This window comes from Psammomys obesus, unplaced genomic scaffold (genome assembly GCF_907164565.1).
Source record: "Psammomys obesus unplaced genomic scaffold, mPsaObe1.curated_primary_1811, whole genome shotgun sequence".
NCBI lineage: Eukaryota > Metazoa > Chordata > Mammalia > Rodentia > Muridae > Psammomys > Psammomys obesus.
This window is the reverse complement of record NW_026594263.1, coordinates 1,750,769-1,777,269: the sequence shown is the minus strand read 5'-3', so window position 1 is coordinate 1,777,269 and position 26,501 is coordinate 1,750,769. Positions and strand designations below refer to the sequence as shown.

General features: G+C 40.7%; 2 protein-coding genes across 5 annotated transcripts in view; both read right to left on the bottom strand.

Moving 5' to 3' along the window:
* Positions 1-16,709, bottom strand: part of Vsig1 (V-set and immunoglobulin domain containing 1) — a 198,252-nt gene extending 181,543 nt beyond the window's left edge. For all 4 annotated transcript variants that reach the window (XM_055618369.1, XM_055618368.1, XM_055618367.1 and 1 more), the window contains exons 1-3: positions 16,634-16,709; positions 15,378-15,408; positions 11,838-11,942 (exon numbers count right to left, since the gene is read on the bottom strand). The gene's annotated coding sequence lies outside the window, so the exon portion shown is untranslated. The remainder of the gene's footprint in view (positions 1-11,837; positions 11,943-15,377; positions 15,409-16,633) is intronic.
* Positions 16,710-21,787: 5,078 nt separating this feature from the next.
* Mid2 (midline 2) overlaps positions 21,788-26,501 on the bottom strand; it is a 104,520-nt gene continuing 99,806 nt past the window's right edge. The window contains exon 10 of the mRNA XM_055618377.1: positions 21,788-26,015. Within this exon, the coding sequence (XP_055474352.1) occupies positions 25,613-26,015 (403 nt within the window). The 3' untranslated portion in view covers positions 21,788-25,612. The remainder of the gene's footprint in view (positions 26,016-26,501) is intronic.

Sequence of the window (26,501 nt, the reverse complement as noted above, 5' to 3'; positions counted from 1 at the left end):
TAGGTTTCCAACTTGTAAGAGTTAAATTCATTTAAAAGCAAGAGACTCAACTGAGAGCACCACTAAATGGATTCCCTATTCAAAGATAAACTTCTGTAGGAAAGTGTCTTCCCAGGATCAGCCTGAAAGGTACATTGAATCCAATACAACTGTGGTCCAGGAAGGCTAATCTACCTCTCAATCTGTCAACAGAACATGCCAGCACTGTCCATGTTGTGCTTATTTATAGACAAAATAGATACAAGAGCTAGGACTCACAGAGGCTTATACAAAGCTTTCAGAAGTCTGTTTAAGGCCAAGAAATGTGAGGCAAGGTAAGATTCCCCATGAGGAAGCCATATGAACACATTGTTTGAAACTGTAAAGATGAAACCTAAGCTGCAGTAAACACCATGAGATGTTGCACATGCCAAAGATCTTGTGACATTCATTAAGGAAAACTGCAGGTTGTAGTAGAGCTAGCTTGAGAGTGAGGATCCATGGGCTTCAGGCGGCAGAGCTGGGAAGGTTGGCCTACCCAAGATCTTTGAAGGCCCGATGATTCATTCCATCATGAACGCCATAAGCCTGAGTTAGAGCTGCAAAATTTGATGTTTTCCTTGCTTTGGCCCATTCTTCCCTTTTGGAATGGGAATGTTTACTCTGTTCTGTTAAATGTTAGAAGTATGTCACGTGTTTTGTTTTGTTTTTGTTATAGTGGCTCAGAGTTAAAAGACTCCTCAAGTTTCAGAAGAGAAAGCTCTACAATGACACTTGTGAACAATGTTAGAACTTGAAAGCCTATGGATCTCCTTGAATTGTAAACCCAAGCACTTCCTTGTTTAAGGGATATCTTATTAGGAATTTGATTAGAAAAAAAAAGAACAGCAAATAATGCAGGGTCAAAACGGACTTCAAAAAAGTAGTAATCTAATGCTCAATGAAAAGCAAAATGCAACAGGTCACCTCATATATTGTATATTTCTTTACATTCTTGCCTAAAATTTCCATATTGATTTTAATGTAAATTAATTTTGATTTTTCAACTCAATAGTCTTGAGAAATACCTAGGATGTTAATGAAGAATGCTTCTATGCTTGCCTAGGAGGACATTTCCAGAGAAGACTCCCTAAGGAGGAAGACCTGACCTCAGTGTAGAAAGACCAATCCAGTAGGCTGGGTATCTGTATAGAATGAAAGGGAAGAAGGAAGAAACCCACTAGCACAGGCAAATTCTCTGTTCTTCTTGGCTCCCATGAGTTAAGCAACTGTGCTTCACCAAGCTCTTTAACCACGATGCTTTTGCCTTTGTACAGACCCATAAAGCATTGATCCAGTCAGCTATGTACTCTGAAACTCTTGTGCCAAAATATATCCTTCCTTTTACTATTTTTTCTGAGTTATTTGGCACATAAGTAAAAGTCTGGCTTAAGATATGAATTTATGTAAATTAAAATACTTTTACCTGACAGAAGATGTAAGGATATTTGCTTTATGTTGAACATTAGCTTTAAAAATGCCTTTGTAGGTGTATTAGTTACTTTTCTCATTGCTGAAATATCTTACTAAAGCAACTTAAGAAAGGATGAGTTTATTTTGGTTCACAGTCCAAAACTGACAAGTGTAAGGAGATGGATGACATTACAGGCCCACCTCTCTTATAAACCTAGATATGAAAGTGTAAAACATTGATTCCAAAATTGGATAAGCACAAGAAAAGTACAAGGAAATACTTTTAACAGCTGGTGAGAGAACTAGGCCTGACAACCCCAAAGGTCACTAGGAACTAGGCCTAAACAAGGTCACCCAAAAGTCACCAAGAGCTAGCAACAGCACCCTAAGGTCACCAGGATCTAGGCCATAGGTCATCCATTCCAGAAACAAGGTCATAAGATTCCCTACCCAAGGAACAGCCTGAGGATAACCACAAGAATAGGAAGGTATCTTATCTCAGGGTGGGTCACTTCTGTTGAGCAGCCCACCAACCTTGTAGTAGAACACTTAATGGCACAGAAAATACCTAACATTCCTGAGGTCTATAGATAGATCGATCAATGTTATGTTAGTTAGCCAATCACTTTGTAACAGGCTTGCCCTTGGTCACCCAGTTGTGTAACTTTTAAAACAGGAAATTCCCAGTCCTTCCTCAAAAACCAGTAAAAACCCTACCATGCTGATGTGCGGGGCTCTCCTCTATGATCCACTGCATTGGGGAGAGTGGAGAGACCAAGCTTAAGCCTTAATAAAGCTCTTTGCTCTTGCATTTGTGGTACAGCTCCTGTTGGCCTTTGGGGACCTTAAAATTTGGGAATAAAATTGACAATTTGGGTTTTGATTTTGTTGTTGCTATTTTGGAGGTCTGTGTGTGTGTGTGTGTGTGTGTGTATGTGTGTGTGTATGCTTTAGAAAGGACTTTATTGTGTAGCTTTGGCTGCTGTGCAACTCACCATATAGACAAGGCTAGCATCCAACTCAGAAATCCACCTGCCTCTGTCACCTGACTGCTATGATTAAAGGCATGTGCCACCACACCTGGCAACAGCTGGCAGTTTTAATAGATCAATTCTTATCTAGCATTCCTAGATAATTTCTGCTAAATACTAATAATATAGTACATACAGATATATACAACTAAAAGTATCTTTTTTTCACTTGACGTAATTGTTGTCTTAGAGGTTTACTGCCTCTGTTAAACTAGGCCTACTCTTGGAAGCTTCTAGACTCTATATAATCTAACCTAGGCCTAGAACATTTTCAGCCTTTGAGACTTAATGCTAAATAAGCTCACTGTTTCTAGTTCTTTCTAAATTCTGGCAGGCTAGTTCAACTCAGCTATTATAGCTCAAACTTCTCTAAGGTGACTAGTTCAAACTGGCTTATCTTAGCTTCTGACTGAATTGTTCTGCTTGGCATCAGACTAACTCTATCAATGTTTTCTAATTTTCTGGTTCCTTCCCATTCTCTGGCTTCAGCTGCCTTTGATGACATTCCCTGAACACATGAACAAAGTCCAACCTCTCTGCTTCCTTCTACAAACTAATTTTAACCTTCATTGTTTGGTATTAAAGGTGGTGCTAAGGGTATTCCAGTTCGAGGGATTAAAGATGTGTGCTAAGGGTGGATCTGTATTACAGCCAGAACAGTCCGGTTGTTGGATTAAAATTCCTCTCCAGTACATATTCAATTAACTGTGAAAATAAAAAGCACCTCCAGATACCTCCAAAATTCCCCACAGAGAGGTAGCTTTTCCACATATTAAGAATCAGTAAATCACACAAACACAGAAACAGAATATGCTGAATCAAATAATAGCCAATCAAATCACAAGGATGCCTCCTGTCTATAAAGAGTTAACCCTGAGGGTGGAGCCAAGATGGCGACTAGCACACACAGTTTCTGAGCTGTGGAATAGCTAAATTTCTGAGTTGGTGAATGGAAGGACCTCTAACCCAGGAAAACAACGGTGAGGCTTTCTAAACAACAGGGAACATCACAGGAGGTGAAAACTTTGGTCTCGGTCACCCGGGGACTTGTTTGGGGAAGGTGAGAAACGATCCTTTGATCTCTCGGCACTCCCCTCCCCCAGACCTCCTTCCTCCTCAGCACAGCGAACTCATCTTTCTCAGCGCAGACCTAACTGCCTGGGGTCTATAGCCGCTGAGGCGGAGCCCCAAGCCCTTTATCGGCAAAGGCCAGCAGTACATGTTTCGGAGTCCCAGATTCGCACGGCGGCTGCACCATCCTCCCAGGGCCCGAGTCTGCTAGACGCCATACTAGCTCCTCAGGATCGCGATCACTGACGGTACGGCCTGCCCAATCCCACAGTGACAGAAAATACGCTATATACTCACCAAAACCAGGCAGAAACGTCATACAAGCTAGACAGGCGCTGGGCCTCCCAAGCTTAGAGAACACAGTGAAGAGACCCCAGAAAGCATAGGGACTAGCGACCCAGTCTCCAGTTACAGCGGGACTTTCTAACCTGGCAGCGGAGCAGCACTGAGCTGGTGGGGCACAACAGCCCTCCAGTTTAAGACTAACCAGGGCTAAACCAGAGAACAGAGAGCCTGTTTACCCCGATCCCTACTGACGTGACCACCCTGAAATCTCCAGCTGCAGCAAGACCTCATAACCTGGCAGTGGCAGCAGCACAGAACTGGCGGAGCACATCAAAGAAGTAGGGACAAACCAGAGATCAGAGAGCCTGAATACCCCGATCTCTGCCAAGTGACCTGCCTGTAAGTGAGTGCACCCTTGAGAATCTGCAGCTCCCCTGATCCTGGGTCCTTCTAAAACAGAAGCCAGGCATCGAACCCCCTCCCACCCACATACCCACTTTGGGAAACAGAGGGGCACTGGGAACATTGGAGTTCCTGCTCTGTGGGTCTAATTGAGGAGTTAAGGCAGTTAATGCCAGAAATTGCGCTGCGACCATCACTAGCGCCTGCGACAAATACAGTGCAGAGCTCCTCCCACACATTCAAGGGTTCAACATTAGCCATCACTCTGTCCCTCGAGACACACGTCCACGCACACTTACACACACACGCACGCGCGCGCGCACACACACCCATGCTTGAATTTGCCCCATTTGTGCCTGCGTACTTTTCTCCCACAGGTACAGCTAGTCCTCAGCACACGCTGAGAGTTCTCAGCTTCCTGAAGAACTCTCCAGACATCAGAGAGAGACAGTACCAGTCTGATGTTCAGAATCCAAAAACAAACAGGGAAGGTTTCAGATAAGCCAATGGCCAGGGGTAGGCGAAAGAACATTTCCAACATAAATCAGGACATCATGACTTCACCAGCAAACCCCAAAATCGATGGATACTCCAATTCATCAGAAGCACAGGAAAATGACCTTAAAGCCATGCTTGCCCAATTATTTGAGGCTCATAAGGAGGAAATGAACAAATCTTTCAAAGAGTTGGCCAGTCAATTGGAGGTAAAGAAAGAAGAAATAGACAAAACCCTTAAAGAAACACAAGCAAACATAACGAAACAAATAGATACACAAGTAGAGAAAAAATTAGTGGCATATAAAAAGGAAATGAACAAAGAAATAGAGGCCATCGTAGAGAGACAGGAATCCAAATTCAAACACATGAAAGAAATGGTGCAAGGCATGAAAACAGAATTAGAATCAATAAAGAAAACACAAAATGAGAAAACCCTTGAGCTGGAGAACTTGGAGAAAAGATCAGGAACCACAAAAGTAAGCATCACCAAAAGAATACAAGAGATGGAAGAGAGAATCTCTGGAGCTGAAGACACACTTGCAGAAATTGATACTTCTCTCAAAGAAAAAGTAAAATCAGAAAAGTTCCAATCACAAAATATCCAAGAAATCAAGGATTCTATGAAAAGACAAAATCTAAGAATAAAAGGAATTGATGAAAAAGAAGACTCCAGGCTCCAAGGTCCACAAAATATTTTCAAGAAAATCGTAGAAGAAAATTTTCCCAACTTAAAGAAAGAGATGTCCATAAATATACAAGAGGCCTACAGAATACCAAATAGACTAGACCAGAAAAGAAACACATCACGTCACATCATAGTCAAAACACTAAATCTACAGAACAAAGAAAAGATATTAAAAGCAGCAAGGGAAAAAGGCCAAGTAACATATGAAGGTAGACCTATCAGAATCTCACTGGACTTCTCATCAGAAACTATGAAAGCCAGAAGGGCCTGGGCAAGTATCATGGAGACTCTAAGAGATCACAAATGTCAACCCAGATTACTATACTCTGCAAAGCTTTCAATCAACATAGATGGAGAAAACAAAATATTCCATGAAAAAACTAAATTTACGCAATATCTAAACAGCAAACCAACCCTACAGAAGATACTAGAAGGAAAACTCCAATCCAACGAAAACAAATTCACCCAAGAAAACAGGGCATACAGATAATATCCCAACAAAAAATAAAAGAAAACAAGCAATGAAACAAGGTAAGATCACCGACTCCATTACAAAAGGAAGTAACATGCATTGGTCACTATTATCTATCAATATCAATGGACTCAACTCACCAATAAAAAACACAGGCTAACAGAATGGTTACAAAGTAAGGGGCAAAGTAAGGAGCAAAGTAAGGGGAACAAGGACTATTTCTAACAGGATCTCAAGGTCAGGCTCCTTGACTCTCCCCCCCCCCCCAGGGGAGGAGCAGTCCTGTTAGGTCACAGAGGAGGACTCTACAGCCAGCCCTGAAGATACCTGATAAAACAGGGTCAAATGAAAGGGGAGGAGGTCCTTCCCTATCAGTGGACTTGGAAAGGGGCAGGGAGGAGACCAGGGAGGGAGTGTGGGGTTGGGGAGGGAATGAGGGAGCGGGATACAGTGGGGACACAGAGTTAACAAAATGTAACTAAAAAAATAAAATTAAATTAAAGAAAAAAGAAAGAAAATCATCAAAAAAATAAATAAAAAATAAAATTGCACCAAAAAAAAAAAAATAGTTAACCCAGGATATGCAAGGTAGGCCTAATATTTAAGGATCCATCATTGTAGAATAAGACACTGACTCCTTATCTGGAAAATTGGCAGCTAAAAAGAATTGAACATATATCTTCTTTCCTAGAGAAAGTGTATTAGGCTTATTAAATAGGGGACAGATAAATATTACAAGGCTATTGTAACCTACAAATGCTGCAAAAATTATAGAATTGGAAAATCATTACTTATGAACACTTCATAAAGTGATTTAAAGAACAGTCACCAAATAAATAGCAAAGCTATTACATAAAAAGATAATGGAAAACATGACAACAAAGCAACCATATCTCAAGTGCCTCAATCCACTTGTGTTTGTACTAAAAGTAAACAAGCAGACATTATATAAAGAAAAGTTCTGAGCTTCAACTATAAACTGTTGTGCTCATTCATAAACTCTATTTTATTTGGGGTGTTTAGGTCTCTACCTCCCTTCCACCAACCCTTTAACCTTAGGTAAGAGAGAGAAGGTTAGTGGGGAGAGAGGATGCAGACTCCTCTACTTCTCCCAGCTGTTTAGGGACAATGAGTTTTTTTGGGGGCTATACAAACACTGTCAACAGCAAACACAGCAAGCAGTCTCCTCAGTCTATTTCCTCTATGCCACTTTGCCATGAAGCATCTCTCCTCCATCTTTCCAAATGGCCACATCATCTGTCTTTGATCTCTCCAAACTGCCACATCTCTTTTTGTGAACTTTCATATTTATATCCTCAGAGCCCTAGACCACATCCCTCTTTGTGCTGCATGGGGCAGGGCATTACCAGCTGGCAAAGACCATGCCCTCAAGAAGGCAATTATCAACTGTGGACAAAAAGTCCAAACTAAAATAATACACTGGGATTAAAACAAAAACATATTTACATAACATAACAGTTTTTAAAGAAACCAAAACTATAATAAACTATAAAATAATAACAAAAAACCTGAATCTCAAGACTGTTTCTAGACTATATGAAATACAAGTAAAATAACGTGATGAAGCACTCAGCCAAATCAAGAACATAGGATAACCTGTTGAGACCTGGGCCTTTTAGCATAAGTATAGCCATTTTTGTTTCAGGGCCACCAGCCACATCATCTCAACTTGTTGCTGATGTAAAAGTCCCCTGAACAAGGAAGGTCAGGCTGACAAAAAACTATGTTTATGTTCAACATACTTTGTGGCCTTGTTGTTCCTAGAAATTCCTCAACCATAAGCACAGCTAATTCTAACAATAAACTTTACTTGGGACCAATCAAATTAAGGGGCAGCTAGAACTGCTTGTCTAGTTAGCAAAAATAACTTGAGTCAGAACTGACTACCCTCTATCACCATCCGTATGAGCTAACTGCGGTTTTTGCCTTTATAACCTGACCCTGGAAAATGGGTCGATGTCACAGTCAGGCTCCTGAGTCCTTCTGTGGTCCTGATTATAATCAGCTTGGAAGAGGCGTCCAATAAACAATCCATATCTAACTGAGACCAGAGTCTGAGTGGTTTGTGTGGCAATTCTTGTACTACAATAAACCTATAGATCAAACTCCAGACTTCTTCAACAAGCCAATGGCAATGGATTAAAAAAGATGAAGCACTTTTAGGTTTTAAAAGATTTTAAAATGAATGAAGGAGTTAGAGAAACAGCTGAGTGGTTAAGAACACTGGCTGCTCTTGCAGAGGATTGAGGTTTGATTCCCAGCACCCACATGGCGGTTTAAAACCATCCATAAGTCCAGTTCCAGAATATTAACACTCTCTTCTGGTCTGTTTGGGCACCAAGCAGGTACATGGTACAGAGACATACATGCAGGCAAAACACTCATGCACATAAAATAAAACTTTTAAATTTAAAAATGCTTTAACATGAATACAGTGGAGACAAATAGAAGCAGAGAGGTCAATTAAAACTTACATATGTATAAAATGCTATAAGGAAACATGTTTTATATAATAATTAAAAAAATAAAAACAAATCAAGCCAAAGTAATTTGTTCATAATCTCTCCTCCACCAAGTTAATCTACCCTATTGCTACCGATGATGATTCCTTCCCTGTTAATAGATCCAGAATTTCCAAGTGTCCCAGCTAGTTTTATGTCAACTAGACACAAACTAAAGTTATCTAAAAGGAGGGAACCTAAACTAAGAAAAGGCCTCCATAAGATCAGGTACAGCCTTATCAGGCCACAGAGGAAGACATTGCAGTCACTCCTGATGAGACCTGATAGACTAGGATCTGATGGAAGGGGAGGAGGACCTCCCCCATCAGTGGACTGTGGGAGGGGCATGGAGAAGAGGGAGGGAGGATGAGATTGGGAGGGAAAAAGGGAGGGAGTTACAGGTGGGATACAAAGGGAATAAACTGTAATTAATAAAAATATTATAATAAAAAAAGATCAGGCTTGTAGAACCTGGCTATTCAGGTTGAAGTCTGACATTTCTGGATAGCCCCTAAGCTAGGTACAAGATGAAAGACTCCTTTTCTCAGTTCTGTTCCCTCTCTGTCTGATCTGGTGAAGCCCAGATCTTCTAAGTGTCACAGAGCCCTCAGGGAGATTATAAACTCAACCCTTTCCTGATAAGAAACCCATTTAATAAGTACCCGGGGAATCCTGGAAACACTTACCCTATGCTAATGAAATGTCTTGGTGTCTTGGCTTTCAAACAATGACCTATAACTGTACCTAGAGTTCATCTCCCACCCATAGAATAATTAAGTACTGTTTTCCACCTCTAATGTTGTTATGTGTAAGTCAAGTATCCCTGACACACCTAGTACCATCGAATCAAACACATTCATCCACAAAACTCATCCCACTTCCCAAGGGTTATAAGTTCCTGATTCACAAACTACACTCTATCTCATTCCACTCCTCCACCAAGACCACCTGAAACTCCCTGAGGCTCCCTGAAAAATTGGTACTGAATGCCCCAAGCTTGGCTGCCAATTAGGCAGCCACCCACGTGGCTTCTATGAGCTTCTGGACTGCCCAGGGCTTGACTGCTGGTCAGTCAGCCACAGTGCTTTTGCTGCCTTGAGCTTTTGCTGTTCACTGGCATTTGGAACTGCCTCATCAGCCTGCCTTCTGGCTGGTTTCAAGCTTTCACCCACACCCTTGCCAATAATACAATGGCTTCACCTGAGGGCTGGAATACTGTAAAAGCCTGTGTGAGGTATGATCACAGGCTTTCGGAACACCCATGTTTCCACTGCCGTCTGGTACCAGCAATCTCTTTTTAAAAGAGCTAAGTGTTTTACCCAGTGAAAAACTCATTTCCACCTCCTCCGGTGAAATGGGAGCCTTACCTAGTGCATGGGCTCTACCTGATCGCTCTAATTGTTCTCGAGAGAAACAAAACTCGAGAGAAACAAAACCTGGGGGTTCCCCTGTTCCTGTCTGGAAGCAAACAGCACCTGGACCAGCCTGAGGGGAAAAATAAGCACATCTTCCATTTCACACCCAGCATCCTGGGAGCCAGAGAAAGAGTAAGACAGCCACACCCAACAGCCATACCTGGGACAGCCCAGACTACTACTAGATACAGAATGACACATTCTGTAGGCAGGACTTTGGAACATTTTTCCTGATTCACAGTTGATATGGGAGGGCTCAGTTCATGGTGGGCAGTGCTACTGTGTACCTAATGACCCTGGATGCTATTAAGAAAGCAGCTGAGCAAGACAGCAGTATTCTTTCATGGCCTCTGTACCAGTTCTTGCCTCCAGATTCCTGTTTTGATTTCCTGCCTTGACTTCCTTTGCTATAGAAGTATAAGCCAAATAAGTCCCTTCATCCCCAAGTTGCTTTTGGTAGTAGTGTTTCATCAAAGCACTAGTAATCCTAAGATTCCAGGCTTCTGTTGTGAACTAAGGACCAGTGGATCTCCAGAAACATTCCAGGTTTTTGGTGCCTGGTAGACTGAGGACTGAGGCTGTAAGCACCCTCAATGAGAGACAGCAACTATGGGGGCAACTCCAACTTCTGAGACACCACCATCAAGGACAGAGCAACTACCAGGTTCTCAGCCTCTTGAGTGATACAGCTGTTGTTGCTATTTTAATACAAGCTGAAGTAACAAATTAATATGTATATATTCATATTCATTCCATTGGTTCTGTTCCTCTAAAGAACCCTGACATACACTATCCTTACCATCTTTAAATGGAAGGAGATGGTTGCGTTTTTCATGAGGCAAAATTTTACTAGATAGTTTTGGCTAGCCAAGAGCTTATTCTACTGCCTCAGCCTCCTCAGTGCTGGAATTACAGGCATGTGCCCCAGGATATAGCACTGTCTTTGCTCCTTTTCTGTGAATGTTCATGCTGGGGGTTGAACCTTGAGCATCACAAATGCTAAGCATGGGCTCTACCACTGAGCTACATCCTCAGTCATATTTGCCTTTTTCTGAGACAGGATCCTTTTATGTAGCTCTGGTTATCCTAGGACTCACCATGTAGAACTGGCTGGTCTTGAAATCAGAGGTTCTCCTTACTCTGCCTCCCAAGTGCTGGTATTAAAGGTGTGCTTCATCATACCTGGCTATACATTTATCTTTTTTAATCTAGAACTTATGGTATAGCTACTCCAGGTCTCTCTGCCTATATGTATTGCTGCTACTCCTCACAAAACCAGATGAAATATTCACAACCCTTTTCCCCGCCAGATGTGGTGATACATGCCTGTATTCCTAGCACTAAAGCGGCTGACATAGGCTGATGATTTTGAAGCCAGATTAGACTATACAGTGAGATCTTCTTTCAAAATCATCAGCCTATGTCAGCCGCTTTAGTGCTAGGAATACAGGCATGTATCACCACATCTGGCGGGGAAAAGGGTTGTGAAATAATGTGTACAAGATCACACAAGTGAGAGAGTGGTGAAACAGGGTGTTATCAAGGGACAAATGAAAGGAAAGAAGGCAAAGACTTGGAAGCTTTGCAAAACAGATGAACTGATGGTGGAACTGAACTTTGTAATTCAAAATGAAGACCCACTCACTTCCAGTATATGACTTTACAAGATGGATGAGACTAGCACATGATATCCCTAAAAGTAAACCAAAAGGAAATCACTTTAATATCTTCTATCCAGAATAAAATGCTTAATACCCTTACAACACACGCACACACACACACACACACACACACACACACACACACACACACACGGAATAGCCCTTATTGTTGGTTCCCCATTTGTACATTTGAGAACCAAAAATTGAGAAAAACTTGAACTGAGTAAGTATAGACTTTTTCCTTGCTATTATTACCTGAACAATGTGGTATAACAACTAGTAATACAGCCTTTATATAGTATCACATGAAATTAATCTAGAGATGATTTAAGTATATTTTGATACCAGGTGTGGTGGCACATACCTTTAAATCTCAGCACTTGGAAAGCAGAAGCAGGCAGACATCTGTGAGTTCAAAGTCAGTCTTGTCCAGTTAGCTCCAGGGTAGCCAAGGTTACATAGTTAAGACCTTGTTTCAACAAACAAAGAAGTATCTTGTGAGTATGTGCATAGTCTGTACTGTAAGTTACATTTGATAAGAGGCTTAAATATCCAAAGAGTTTTATATCCACGGGTGTTTCTGAACAAAATTCTCTCAAAACACATCTTAAGCTAAAAAAAATGCCTCCTGGGTCCTCTTTGTTTCTTTTCTTTGGATCTGTGTATTGAAGTATGTCTATCTTGTACTATATGGTTAAAATCTGCTTATAAGTTGAGTACATATGTGTGTCTTTCTGGGTCTGGGTTACCTCACTCAAAATGATACTTTCTAGTTCCATACATTTGCCTGCAAATTCCATGATTTCATTGTTTTTAATAGCTGAGTAGGATTCCACTGTGTAAATATACCAGTTTCTTTATTCATTCTTTGAGGGACATCTAGGTTGACCCACCCGATGGGAAAGAGCCAACCCCTGACACTTAGAGGCTCCCCCCAGCAGCAGATTGAAACAGATGCTGAGACTCACACCCAAACAGTAGGAAAAGCATAGGAGGTGTTGTGGAAAAGTCGGGGAAGGATAGAAGGACTTGGAGGTGACAGGAGCTCCACAAAAGGACCACCAGAGCCAACTAACCAGGGCCCAGGGGGGTTGCCTCACAAGGCCACAGGTGAAAACATACTCAGCCCTGATATGACTTAATGAGCTGGGTAGGGAGCTCCCCTTATCTGAGGAATAGGGGATTGGGGGAGAGGGAGGATTGGACTGGGAGTAGAAGAGGGAGGGGCTACAATTGGGATGTAAAGTGAGTAAGTAAATAAGTTAATTAAAAAAGAAAGAAATGCCACCTGATTGTGGAGATCATAAAATATTTGGTGACAAATATAAGGTTTCTAGATGTACAATAACCAAAATTTGATTCAAAATTTAAATGTTTTTTTTCTTGTTTTTCAAGACAAGGTTTCTCTGTGTTGCCTTGGCTGTTTTGGACTCACTTTGTAGACCAGGCTATCCTTGAACTCACAGACATTCACCTCCTTTGCCTCCTTGAATGCTGGGATTACAGGTGTGTGTCACCATACCAGGCCAAAAATAAATTTTAAATAAAGCCAAGGTGCTTCTGGCAATATTCTCTACCACCCAGTTTCACTGAAGCCTTAGCTCTGAACACATATGTGCACTTTGCACTGGGCATGCTGTCACGAGCTCAGATTGCTACATATTAGGAATTGTAGTGCTTTACTTTACAAAGTTCTCTGCTTTTTTTAGAGACATAATGATTTAATTAAGAGGAAAAAAGGCTTTTAATATCCTCCTACTGTCATTCTGCAGCATGTATTGAATACTCTGTATTGTGTTAGGATGTTCCATTTTTAAATTGCTATTTGAGTTGCTGACTTAAATTAAAAAAAAAAAAGAATCAAGTAAATTTTGGCTTAGGATTAGGGCAGAATTTCCAAGAAATTTTTGGAAATTACTAAATATATTTGTGTTGTTTTGTACTCCACTTTCATACAAAGCAGGGTTCTCAGCATTGACAATCATATAGTTATCGTTCACCTCTGAAAATTGTAGATGTTCTATTTCATGCAATATATTTAGTTTTGTATGTAATAAAGCACATCCAACCAATATGCTGATTTGCTTTTTTTTTAATAAGTGAAAGTCATATGTATACCAAAAAATTCTCATAGAATAAATTTCTTTATTATTATCTACATTTTTGCATTGTACACCTATCTACATAGGTGTACCTGGAGTATCATCAAAGTTCCTTGGGCAAAAAAAAAAAAATCAAAAGTGGGAAAAGGATTTTGGGCTCTAAATTTTATTTAGATTTACTTTACTTAGATTTATTTTATGTATATGGATGTTTTACTTGTATGTATAGCTGTACACCACATGCATGTTCAGTGCCTGCAGAGGTCAGAAGAGTATATGGAATCCCCTAAACTGGAGTTTACAGAAAGTTTGAACCACCACGTGCTCCTGGGAATCAAACCTGGGTCCTTTGCAAGAGCAACAAGTACTCTTTTTTTTTTTTTCCCCAGATTGGGTCTTTTTTTAAATTTAATTTTATTAATTACACTTTATTCACTTTGTATACCCCCATAAGCCCCTCCTTCCTCCCCTCCCTCCTCCTTCTTCATGCATGCCACTCCCCAAGTCCACTGATAGGGGAGGTTCTCCTCTCCTTTCTGATCTTAGTCTATCAGTTCTCATCAAAAGTGGCTGCATTGTCCTCTTCTGTGGCCTGGTAAGGCTGCTCCCCCCTCAGGGGGAGATGATCAAAGAGCAGGCCTATCAGATTATGTCAGAGGCAGTCCCTCTTCCCATTACTATGGAACCCACTTGGACACTAAACTGCCATGGGCTACATCTGTGCAGGGGTTCTAGGTTATCTCTATGCTTGGTACTTGGTTGGAGTATGAGTCTCTGGGAAGATCCCTATGTTCAAATTTTCTGGTTCTGTTGCTCTCCTTGTGGGGTTCCTGTCCTCTCCAGATATTACTATTTCCCACTTAATTCATAAGATTCCATGCACTGTGCCCAACAGTTGGTCATAGGTCTCAGCGTCTGCTTGCAAAAAGTACTCTTAACCACTGAGTCACCTCCCCAGTCCTACAAGTGGAAAGCTTAATAAGACCTAGTATAAGGAACTTGAGTTTAAAGAATTTCTGTGTTCTTTTGTATAAATGAAGATCCTGGAATCAGTTCTCCTAGAATATAAAGGGATCACTCTAGACATGAATGCATATACCTAGATGTGGTGCTATTTATTATAGGCTTCCCACGCACAGGGAGATGATTATGATCTTATTTACACTTCTAATTTTGTGAGTGTAAAAAATGAGGCACAGGAACATTAACGATACTGCTTAGGTTCAGTGGTAAAGATGGGGTCTGAAGTCAGCTGGTCTCCAAGTAGTCATTTATCTGATAAAGTCTCAACCTTGTGTTCAAAGTCTTTATACTACCTACACATTGTGTAGTATCATAACCTTACTTGGCAAGCAGCTGACCAATACTCTCTAATACTAAGAATATCCCAGGATAGAATAGAAGAGAGTATATGCAGGTGCCTTGTACAGTGTAATTCTGTACTTGAAGTCCAGAGAAATCCTCCTGTAAGCTTACTCTAGAGGGTGGTTGTCACCGTTTTTCACAATCCTCTCATTCTGAGGGCATCCTGTCTCACAGAAGTAGCATACCTAACCTCAAAGCCATATCAAGTTAAGGACAGTCTAAAACAAAGACTAGATAACAGGAGGGTCACCTCTTCCATATCTTCTCTCACACAATCAAAAGACACTACAGCAGCAAATAAAGTAACTTAGTTGGGTCTATCCCTCTCCTCTCTAAGTCACAACTTGGGAACTATGAATAGCCACTATATAAACTCTAAGGTCATATGCAAACCGTATGCAACTGAAGAGGACAATAAAAAGTTTACTCAGATTTACCATGGGTTCATGTCACTCTTCTGCCCAAAACCTGAAGAAAGAAAACAAATAAAAAACTGAGAATAAGAACCATGACTTCCAGAAGTCAGCAAATGTCGCTCAGATGAGTTACAGAGGCATGTGCAGTTTCACTCCCCAACTCTTGCTTTGGGTTGGTCTTTCTGGTGGTTTTCCCCTCCCTACCAATCACGCAGGCATGGACAAGGAGAGTTCTCTCCCCACACCACAGTGGAATCCACACAAGCACGCAAAAATGCATGTAGGCACGCACACTAAAACATAAGCAGGCGTGCAAGCACACTCCACGTGCAAATGAATACAAACTACTCAGACACGCCCACATGAACTATAATTCCACATCCCTCTGCACACCCTTTTTTAGGTTGAACGCACCAAAGTCACCAAGCACACTGTCCCAACACTGCAACTGTGTAAAACATTCATCTGCATCTCCTCCAGGCACCACTTTACACACACAAGCTCTGTGACAGGGCAAGACTGTACAGAGGTCCCTCCATCTTGTATTGTTGCTGAGGCCATTTCAGGCTTAACAGTATTTTGATCTCCTTGATGGAGAATCCTATGGAAAATCACCCAAATCTATTCCAGAACCCAAGGCCCAGACACCCTAAAACATATCTTAGCTTCGGTTAAACTGCTTACTTGTACAGATCTCACTCTGCAGCCAATGCCAGGATGTGGTTTTTGCCCTAAAAAGCTCCCTGCTCTAAATGCTCGAGGCTACACTTAAGTATGGAATACCTGGGTGTATGTAGTCCCAGCTTTCAATAAACTGGCTCTTAGTAGTCACTTCTGGTAGGCTCCACCTAACAGCGCCTCCCCACATGCATTCATCTGCACCCATCACACATGTATTCCCACCACCACCCACCACCCCCCTACACACACACACACACACACACACACACACACACACACACCTGCTGAGAACCTTTTTTTCCTCCCTACCAACAGCAAACTTTTGAGGCTGGCCTACCTGTCCTCCTGCTCCAAAGACCATGAGGTCCTGCTCACGCACACCACTCCTGGCCTAGAGAGTTTTTTTTTTTTTTTTTTTTTTTTTTTGAGTCCCAAGGTTAGAGAGAGGTCACCTCTCACAGAAGCCAGGGCCCTCGTGACTTGGAGTCGCTAGCAGTGATCTCTTACTCTACTTCCAGCCTGTTTGAATCCAGGGAACCGGGAGTCGGGGGTAGGAGTGGGATCTCATTCCTCAACCTCCCCAAGAAAGCACTCACCAGAATTGCAAAGCCAATTTGCTCATTCACTTCCTGGCACCAGCTTGAAGTTGCCTCCTGAGAGCCACGGCCTTGGAGGCGGGGAAAGGGAAATTGACTTGGAAAAAGAGGCGGTCCAGAGGGAGGTGCCTGGATAGAAATTTGAGAAGGCACTGCCTAGAGGGAAGGAAAGGGAGGAGTCAGAGAGTAGGAAAACTGCCTAGGGCTGTTTTGATCCAAAGTGTCTTTTGACTATCTGGAAATCCTTCAATGCTATCAGGATTCCAAAAGCAAATGGACTAGACCATTTTCTCAATGTTGGGCTTTAAACTTTATTACCCCATACTAGGAGTAGTACTGCTAAAACCCTTGCAGGCAGTTGATAAGGCAGGAATCTGCTGACCTGGGTCCAGGACTTTCCTGTTCTAGGGAAGCCTTAATGATCTTTTTGTCACATGATTACTGGATGGATTGAATGAGCTACCACATCTCAAGTGCTTAGCATGGTATCTGGCACACATGATTTGGTGAACAGACGAATGAATGAATGAATGAATGAATGAATGAATGAATGAATGAATGAATGATGTGAACAATAACTTAAACTCATGGCTAGACCAAGACTCTCACCTCTGCCATGTCAGAAATATACTTATAGGAGTTCAGTGAAAAGTCAACGTAGAGGGAGGTAGTACACAGGACAGGTAGGTTGTTCTACCAAATAACTTCCTCTGCCCTTAGGACCTGGAATACCTTTGGCAATTTCTTTTTTGTTGTTTATTTGTTTGCTCTGTTTTGTTTTTGAGAAAAGGTTTCTCTGTGTAGCCCTGGCTCTCCTGGACTCCCTTTGTACACCAGGCTGGCTTCAAACTCACAGAGATCTGCCTGCCTCTGCCTCCCTGAATGCTGGGATTACAGGCCTGTACAACTGGGCCCAGCTTGGCAATTTCTTATATGGTTATCTGGAAATCTTTCAAACGGTTGATCTGAAATTTAAAGTGCAGTTATGCTAGGCCAGTATTTGTATCCTGTACAGTTAGTGAGTAAAGAAGGATGGAAGAAGAGGTCAAACAGGAAATCTCAAAAACAATGACACAAATAGCCAGGCTTGAGGATACATCCCTGTAATTCCATCACTCTGAAAGGCTGAGGCAAGCAATTGGAGAATTCTAAACCACCCTGGGGTATTCAGCAAGACTGTCTACAAACAACAAAAACAGCAAAAAAAAAAAATAAAAAATCTGTGCAAACAGCTGAGGAAGGAAGTGCTCTGAGTGAAATAAAATATGTGTGAAGGATTACTACCTTAAAAAAAATAGGGTGCTCATGAAGTAACAGTAACACTATCTACCTCTATGTTGAATATAAAGTGTTCTTGATGATTGTATCCTCATATCCCAGCATTCTTGGTGGTAGGTATGCCAATTACACTTACATAATTATAATCACTAAATTTTCATTCATGTAAATCCATACTGTTAACACAAGAAGAGACCTTGAAATAACCTGTACAAAGCCAGACATGGTGACACACACCTGTAATATCAACACTTGGGGAGACTAAGTCAGGAGACTCATGAGTTTGAGCTAAGCCTGGCCTAGATGGTGATACATTGCCTAAAAATAAAAATTTGTCCATGGGCAGGCAAGATGGCTTAATGGGTAAAGTTGTTTGTCAGAAAACCTGAGGACCTGACTTTTAGTCCGTGGGATTCAAATGGTAGAAGGAAAGAACAGACTCCTGCAACTTGTCCTCTGACTCCCACATATACTCCATGGCACAAGTACACAACACACACACATAAATAAACTGTGATAACAATTTTTTTTTGAAAATTATTCATGCAGAAGCTGGAGAGATTCCTCTGTTAAAAATGCTTGCTGCTCTTCCAGAGGTGCAGTGTTCAGTGTCCAGCACACACATCAGGCAGCTCACAATAGCCTGGAATTCCAGTTCCAAGGACACTGTCTTCTGTCCTCCACAGGCACTTTTATCCCCCCACCACCACCACCTCACATACACACACAGAGAGACACAGACACAAAGATAGATAGCTTGATGGATGAATAGATATGAATAGGTAGATACACATATAGATAATGTAGGTAGGTAAATATTCATGCAATGCAATTTATAGTTGAAAACCTAGGAGGACAGAACATTTGGCCCCCATGATTCTCTGGCCTTGGAACTGAATATTTCAGGACTCGATTTTGGCATATTTAGACAGTCTCTTCAGTGCTCAGTGCAATCCCTGCTGTTCTATAAAAACTGGTAATGATAAAAGGACATGTGTGAAGATCAGCAGAAGAGAAGGAGAACAAAAATTCTTCAGCAGACCCTGCATTTACTTCCTTTTGTATCCTATGTCTCCCACCTAAAGGAAAATCAAGATCTTTATAGAAGGGTTTTATTCCATCATTGTGGCATTCCCTGCACTATTCAAGTAGGTCTTGCAGTCAAACTTGAGACACAGCTATTCTGAGTCTTAGAAGAATTCCTATTATTCTTTTTCCCAGAACACAGTAGGAGAGGAGGCTGAGAGCAAGTGCTTCACATCTATATTGCATTTGCCTCCTTATTTCTCCATAAGAAAGCTGTCATCAGTCCAGTTCATTTTGTTTCCAGTCATGTGGATTTTGATGATACCCAAGGCTTTCTAAACATTTTCCTCAGAATAGATCCTAGAATGTAAAGCCAGCTCATAGTGTAAGTACACTTAGTGTCTGAAGAATGGAACATTCTCCAACATACACATCAGTCTTCAAGCCTTTTGGGAGCAGAGAATTCTTCTTGGGTATTTGGGACAAGGACAACCAGAAACTATACTTTTGCCTGTTGTTGTTGTTGTTGTTGTTGTTGTTGTTTTTCTTTCACTGAATCTAAAGCAATTCATTGTATCATCACCACTGTATCAGTCAGATGTTGTAGTAAGTAAAATGGTGTTGGGCTTATAATGTTTATTACTATTAGCACTATACTTATTGTGGTGGTATTATTTAACATGCTATCACAATTAACAAGGCACAGACATTGTTAAATTTTATAATTGCCTTGTTTATCTTGGACTGGGCAGATATTTTACCTACCCTGTCTCAATAACCTCACCATCAACCTCCCAGCCCCCCATCAGTGCCATCCTCCTTAACCATCCTTATCTGGGCTACCTTCCATCCACAACCTTATCAATACTTGCTTGTATCCTACATCTGGGCCTTTCCACAATATTAGTGGAGTCCTTCCTCCCAGCCCACATGATTCCTTCTCCATGCTAACCAATTGTATTGTCCTCCATCTTCATGCTAACCCACTGTGTCATCCTCCTTCCTCCTCTCTTCCTGTCCATCTGTGTTCTTTCTGTGTTTCTCCTCTTCCCAAAGCACAGGAACCTTAGCCATTCCTACCCCATTATGCCCTACCCAAGTTTAGGCCTTTTAATCAACCAATTAGGTATAATGTCTTAGGCACAAGACATTTACACAAGAAAGATAGGTGTAAGTGTATCCAGATAGTAAGCAGATCTTGAGGGCCAGTAGTTAGCATCAAATACAAGCATCATACTAACCCCCAGCTGTCAGGCATTGAACTTAGTCTCTTTCTTTGTGTATTAGACAGCTGTTTGCTATAAAGTTCACATTGCCAGTATATTCCAGGACCTCCTTTTATCCCTAAAGGAGCTGAGCTGAACAAAAGGATGTAAATTATAATGGTTGTTTACTGATAGTTTGCATCAGAGGATAAGTTCCATTTTCTGGGTTTCCTAATCCAGCTGGACAAGTAGCAAGTCCCCTCTGCAGCATTAAGAGGCCAGCATCATAGGCATCAGAGTTTGCATCGCTATTCCATCCTCTAAAAGATCACCTGTGCTCTACAATATGTCTACTATAAGCCTGTCACCACATTGCCAGCTGATAAATTGATTATTTACTTTTTTTTTTTTGCAAGCTTCCTACATAGCACAGACTAGTCTTAAGCTCCTGATTCTCCAGCCTCTTCCTTGCAAGTACTGAGATGACAGGCATACACTACCACATCTGGCTTCAGCTGACCCTTTAAAAGCTGAAAATTCAAATTTTGCTCTCCTTACTGTGTTACCAATGAATTATGAAATGAATTATCCCTAGACTGTTGTCTGGGTGGCTTCAGCCAACAGCAGATCGAGACAGATGCTGGGATTTGCAGGCAAGCATGGAGCAGATCTCTGCAGGTCCTGTGGAAGTGTTGGGGAAAAGATGGAAGGACCTGGAGGGGACAGGAACCTCATAAGAAGGCCAACAGATACAACTAACCCAGTCACATGGGGGTTTCAGAGACTGAGACATCAACCAAGGAAGAGGCATGATGATCTGGACCTAGGCCCCTGCACACATGTAGCCGATGTATTCATCGGCTATTCATATGGGTCGCCTAATGAGTGGAGGGAAGTGTTTCTAACATGGACTCTTTTGCATGCTTTTGGATCACTTTCCCCTGGCAGCACTGTCTTGCTTTGCCTGAGAGGATGAAGATTTGTGCAGTCCTGATGTGACTTGAAGTGCTGGGGAGGGTTGATATGGAGAGAGGGAGCTCCCCTTTTCTGGGGGGAAAGGAAAAGGGGAAGGAGGAAGAAAGGGAAATGGGAGGGCCTGGGAGAAGGAGAGGGAGGTGGCACCCTCTGGATGTAAAGTAAATAAACTAATATAAAATTTTTTAAATGGGACACAGACAAAATAATATCCAATCCAGGCCTGCGTAACCTTTTGACCCTCCCAGGCTCCTCCTACAGGCCAGATGTTTAACAGTAAATTAGTCAGCTCACTTAATTGTGATCATGTTCTGGTCTTAACGAATGAATTCTAGCAATGGGACGTTAATCATTGTTTAATTCTTGCCTTCTTCCACAACAGCTGAAGTTAGATGAATCATGAACCTTTGAACCTTGGACCTTCATTTCATTAGATTTTTTTGACTCTATCCTTTTAAAATCAAATCCTTCATGATTGGTCCTAAAATTTAAGACCTCCTAGAACTTCAGCTGCTAAGATCTCTACCAATTTCATGATTATTGTACATACACTTCCTCCCTCCCCCAGTCACTTCCCCAATTCTGGCAACTCATCTTCCATTTAGTCTTTTCCAATTAAATTCCAAAAAGAGACAGTCACCAACTCATGAATACATATATATTTATTTAATTCATAATATAGCATTTTGGATGGGTTGGAATCTTTAGAGGAGGGTGAGACTGTGTAATCCACAGATGCTCATATTTCTGTTACTAGGAGAGACACTATTAGCCCAGTACAAACAAGCCTGGGGTAAAGCTTTGATAAAAAATAGTCCAACAATAGTCTAATAAATATTCTAGCCAATAACAATAACACAGCATATTTATGAAGCTGGCAGACTACACCATCAAAGGCAGTTTTGCCTGACCTGATGGCAATAAATCTGGCCAACTTGTAATACACAGCCAAATACAGCCCAATGGCTCTGAGGCTGGATTGGCTTCAGGAGCTACAAATAAGTGTGGGAGTGCTTCATGTCTACCTGCCTCACATTTTCCATTCCTTGAGAGAAGGGGTTTCAGCATTTGAACTTTTTCAAAAATACATCAATAAATTGATCCATCCAGGTACTCATATACAAATATGTAAAGCATGGAAGCTGAGGGAATTCACCTTAGAATGTTTGACTTGAAAAGCATGTATAAGTGATTTTGTTGCAATATGAACTTCACTGCATCCAAAGACACACAATGGGATTACATAATAAAAACACAGACAGATGCAGTTACTCTTACAAGTAGCAAGAATGTCAATGTGGCATTATTATTTTTTTTATTCTTAAAACAAGCTTAGCTTTATTTTGTGCTTTCTTCAATAAGACAATATAAAAAGTGGAAACAAGCATAAATTGCAGACAGAAAATAATTTTCTAGGAAAAAAGTTCTGAATACTTAGATCATCAAGTAAAACAACAACAACCACTTTTATGGATTACCTTTCTTGATAATGTTAAATGGTCACGTTCCATTTGTGCAGCTGGCTTTAGCTAGAGGTAGCCTCTGGCCCCTGCCATTGCCAGTGTTCTATGAAAGTCTTAAGTTTATTGAAGTAAATATCTGGAAATGGCCATAGCCCTCTGAGTGATTTGCCATCATGTTGTTTCTTGGAAGGCATTTCATTATGTTCCTCAGAAGTTGGGATTTCAGAATCAAGCTTCATTGCTTCCCACAAACCCTATTTAATTTCTCAGTTTATTCAGTAGGCTTAACTCTGTCCATAATGAAAACTTAAATCTACCCTCAAAGAACAAAGTTCATTGATGTTCATGAAAACATGAAATGTTATTGGGAGAATGGTATACCACATGCTCCAAAGACAATTCTCTAGGATAACTGCCAATTTGGAACAATGTTCATTTTGTATGTATAATCCCTAGTACATTTACAAAATAATGTCAATACAGTCTAAATAAGTAACAAACTTGCCCAGGAATAGCAAATAGCACTAATGGATATCACAGTAAACAGAACAATTTTGATTATTCATTTGTTCATTCATATATTCTTTCAACAAACATTAGCCAGGCAACTACTTTGTTCCAGACACTGTACTGGGTATTTAAAATACAACAATAAAAGCCACAGTCTTTACCCTCAAGGTAGTCCCACTCTAGTAGGGAAGATAATTATTATACATTGAACTTTTGCACGGATCAGAATAACCTGAGAAGCTTGTCCCAAATATAAGTTTCTTTAGTTCCCAGATATTCTAAATACCTCGGGAATGGGGGTCAAGAATCAATTGTTTAAGGAACAAATCACTAAGGATGGTTCTACAAATGAGTCTTCAGAGGATGGCATTTTAAAAATGGCATTCTAAGAAATACTACCATATGATGTAATTATTGCTGCGGGCCTGCTCAGTGTGTCAGGGGAGTGCCACAGAGGGCCACATAAGCCAGTTTCAGAGATCATTAGTTAACTGAGAGAAGAAGAGATGAGGAAAAAAAATAGTCTAGGCTACAATTAAAAGTAAAACAGGGAATAAAGCTCTGTTCCCAGAACTAAAACTTAAAGAACACAAAAATGAATGGATTGAGGAAGAGATGAACAATTGTGGCACACATAGTGAATGCCAGGTGCTTGCTAGGCAGCTGATACACACTACAATTTTAAACTTTTGCACCAGCCTTATAAAATGGGGATCATTTTACAGAAGAGGAAACAGGCTCGGACAAGTGCTTTCCTGAGATCACACTGCTAGTTAAGTGGCAAAGAAGCTAGAACTATTTCAATCTCAAGGCTGGGAGCTTTATCATACCACAAGCTAGTCACCAGCAATGTTGAATTCTACTGAGGTTGCTCATTCCCTGATGAGCTGTAAGATACATACCAACTTTAAAACCAAAGAAATTGACTTTGCCACCTGACACGTAAGCCTGAGCTTTCCTTTTGTATTGGCGCTGGTCTTTCTTTTTGTGGTAGATAAGCAAACAACCCACAAATGTTATTAGGTGGGATTTACAGAGATATGTTTACTTTTGTGCATAATAGTGAGTCATTTGAGAGCAAGGGATGCATATTAGTAATATGTACAGCAGTAGTGTGGCATCTAATAGTTCACTGAGCAAATTAATAAATAAGAATCCACCATGCTGGTGGAAAGAGGGGCTAATGTTTGACACTGCATCAAGGCTACATACAATCCAGGGAATGGCTACTACTTGCACTTAACGATTACATGGTAGTAATCATTTTACAACTACCAAGGAGTAGACTTTGCTCCTTAAAGAAGGCTCTATTTCTCTGGCATTTCTACTCAAACTTTGAAAAAAAAAAAACTGGTGAAATCCCAAACTGTGCTCAATTTCGTTTAGCTAGCCTGATGAAAACTAGGATGGAATTTATGTTTTTCTTTGTCATGAAGGGGATGCTAAGTGAATGAAGAGTGTAAACAAAAATCACAAAAAAAATAATGAGTATTGAACTTATCGGGAAAATAGCATTTCAGGAGTGCATCATCTGAAAATACAAGTGCATTTGTATGCTTGTAGTTGTTGAACCCGTAACACTCCATTCTTACTGTCCACGTCAGACCAGTTCTAAAGAAATCCATTATTTTTAAGCCTAAGTTTAGTCACTATGTATCTGAGAATAACAAAAATATATTTCTTTGAAATATCCTGTGACAATTTTTAATAATTCTGATGAATCTTCACATTAAGCAATATCAATGAAATTATGCTACACAAGGCATTTCTATGTAGCATTAACATCTCTTTTGCTGTCCTGGCCCCAGATCTCTCCAAGGTCTATTCTCATTTCCTGTGTCTTGATCCCATGTATTTGTATATGTGACAAGAGGGAAGAAAGAAAGGCTAGAAGGAAAGAAGAGAAAAATGCCCACCACCTGTGATATTTCATCTGGGGGAGAAGAATGGACAGTGTAATTCATTTTTTTCAATATATTTCTCATTTAAATTGGCAAATTAGGGTTTATTGTATACATGTAATAGATAAAATGATTTATGTCATTTTACTCATAATTGAATTTAGTCATTTTATATATTATATATGTACATGTATGATATTCTTATAATATCTTGATTGTTAGTGTATTAAAAAGTGACACACAATATGTGATAACTTGACACTGTGCAAATTATACCTTGCCAAACTAGCCACTGCTAGAAATGCTAATTCCTTCCAGGATCACTTATGCTCCCAAATCACTGGGAATTTTAAATTCTCCAATGATGAGAGTGATATCCTCTAAAATTCTTCCCTGATGGCATGAACCCAGACTATTCAGATCATTTGTTCTGAGTAACTCAATACATGGATTCAAACATAATCTTTAATGCACAAAAATTAAATATACAATATCTAGGTTTTCTTTAGGGTGCTTCCAATGAACTTTATCCTGTATCTCATATATGGAACACTAGTTGAGGCTTAGGAGGGGAAGAAGTGCTGAAGTGGAGAGCCACTATATTACATGCTCTCTTGACACTTAATGGCAAGCTTTCATCCCAGACACATAAGGGGATTCTTGAGGCCTACAATTGCACTCCTGTCGCTCAGGATAATCAATAAAATCTGGGGCAGGCAAACCAGACAGGATCATTAGGGATTTGTTCCAGATTGTAAATGTTGGACAAACTGGAAGAATGAAGGTCACATCAAAAGTATGAAGATGGAGAGAGTTAGCGGGGTCATAGAAAGACAGCATGTTGTTGTCATAATCCAAAAGGACACCTAGACGCTTCAACTGTGGGGGCACATCCACCAGCATTTCCTTGTTGTTATGTCTCACCACGAAGTTACTATTGCATCGAGAGAAGACCCAGGAAGAGGCATTTTTGCCAATCCATTCATTCTTTGGAGCTGATTTGTAGGCAATACCAATTGCATACCTGAAACAGTGGAGAAGACAGGAAAACATTTGTGAATGATATGAGCTGTGCTAGACATGGCTTAGGCCCTGTGAGTGACTCACTGTATGTTTCTTCCTTAAAGCATTTGCATTTGCATACATGATGCTACTATCATCGGAGCTTGTAAAGGCAGTAATTAGAATGATACAATACTTGCCATCTCCTAGCCCAGTATATTTTGCAGGATTTTATCTTTTAAAAGCTGACAAAATTAGTCAGGCTCTGTGGCACACACCTGTAATCCCAGCATGGTGAGGGGGCCCACAAAGACAGAGGCAGGCAGATTTCTGTGAGTTTAAGGTCAGCCTTGTTTAGAGTGAGTTCAGCACAGCCAAAGCTACACAGAGAAACCGTGTCTCAGAAAGAAATAGAGAGAGAGAGAGAGAGAGAGAGAGAGAGAGAAAGAAAGAAAGAAAGAAAGAAAGAAAGAAAGAAAGAAAGAAAGAAAGAAAGAAAGAAAGAAAG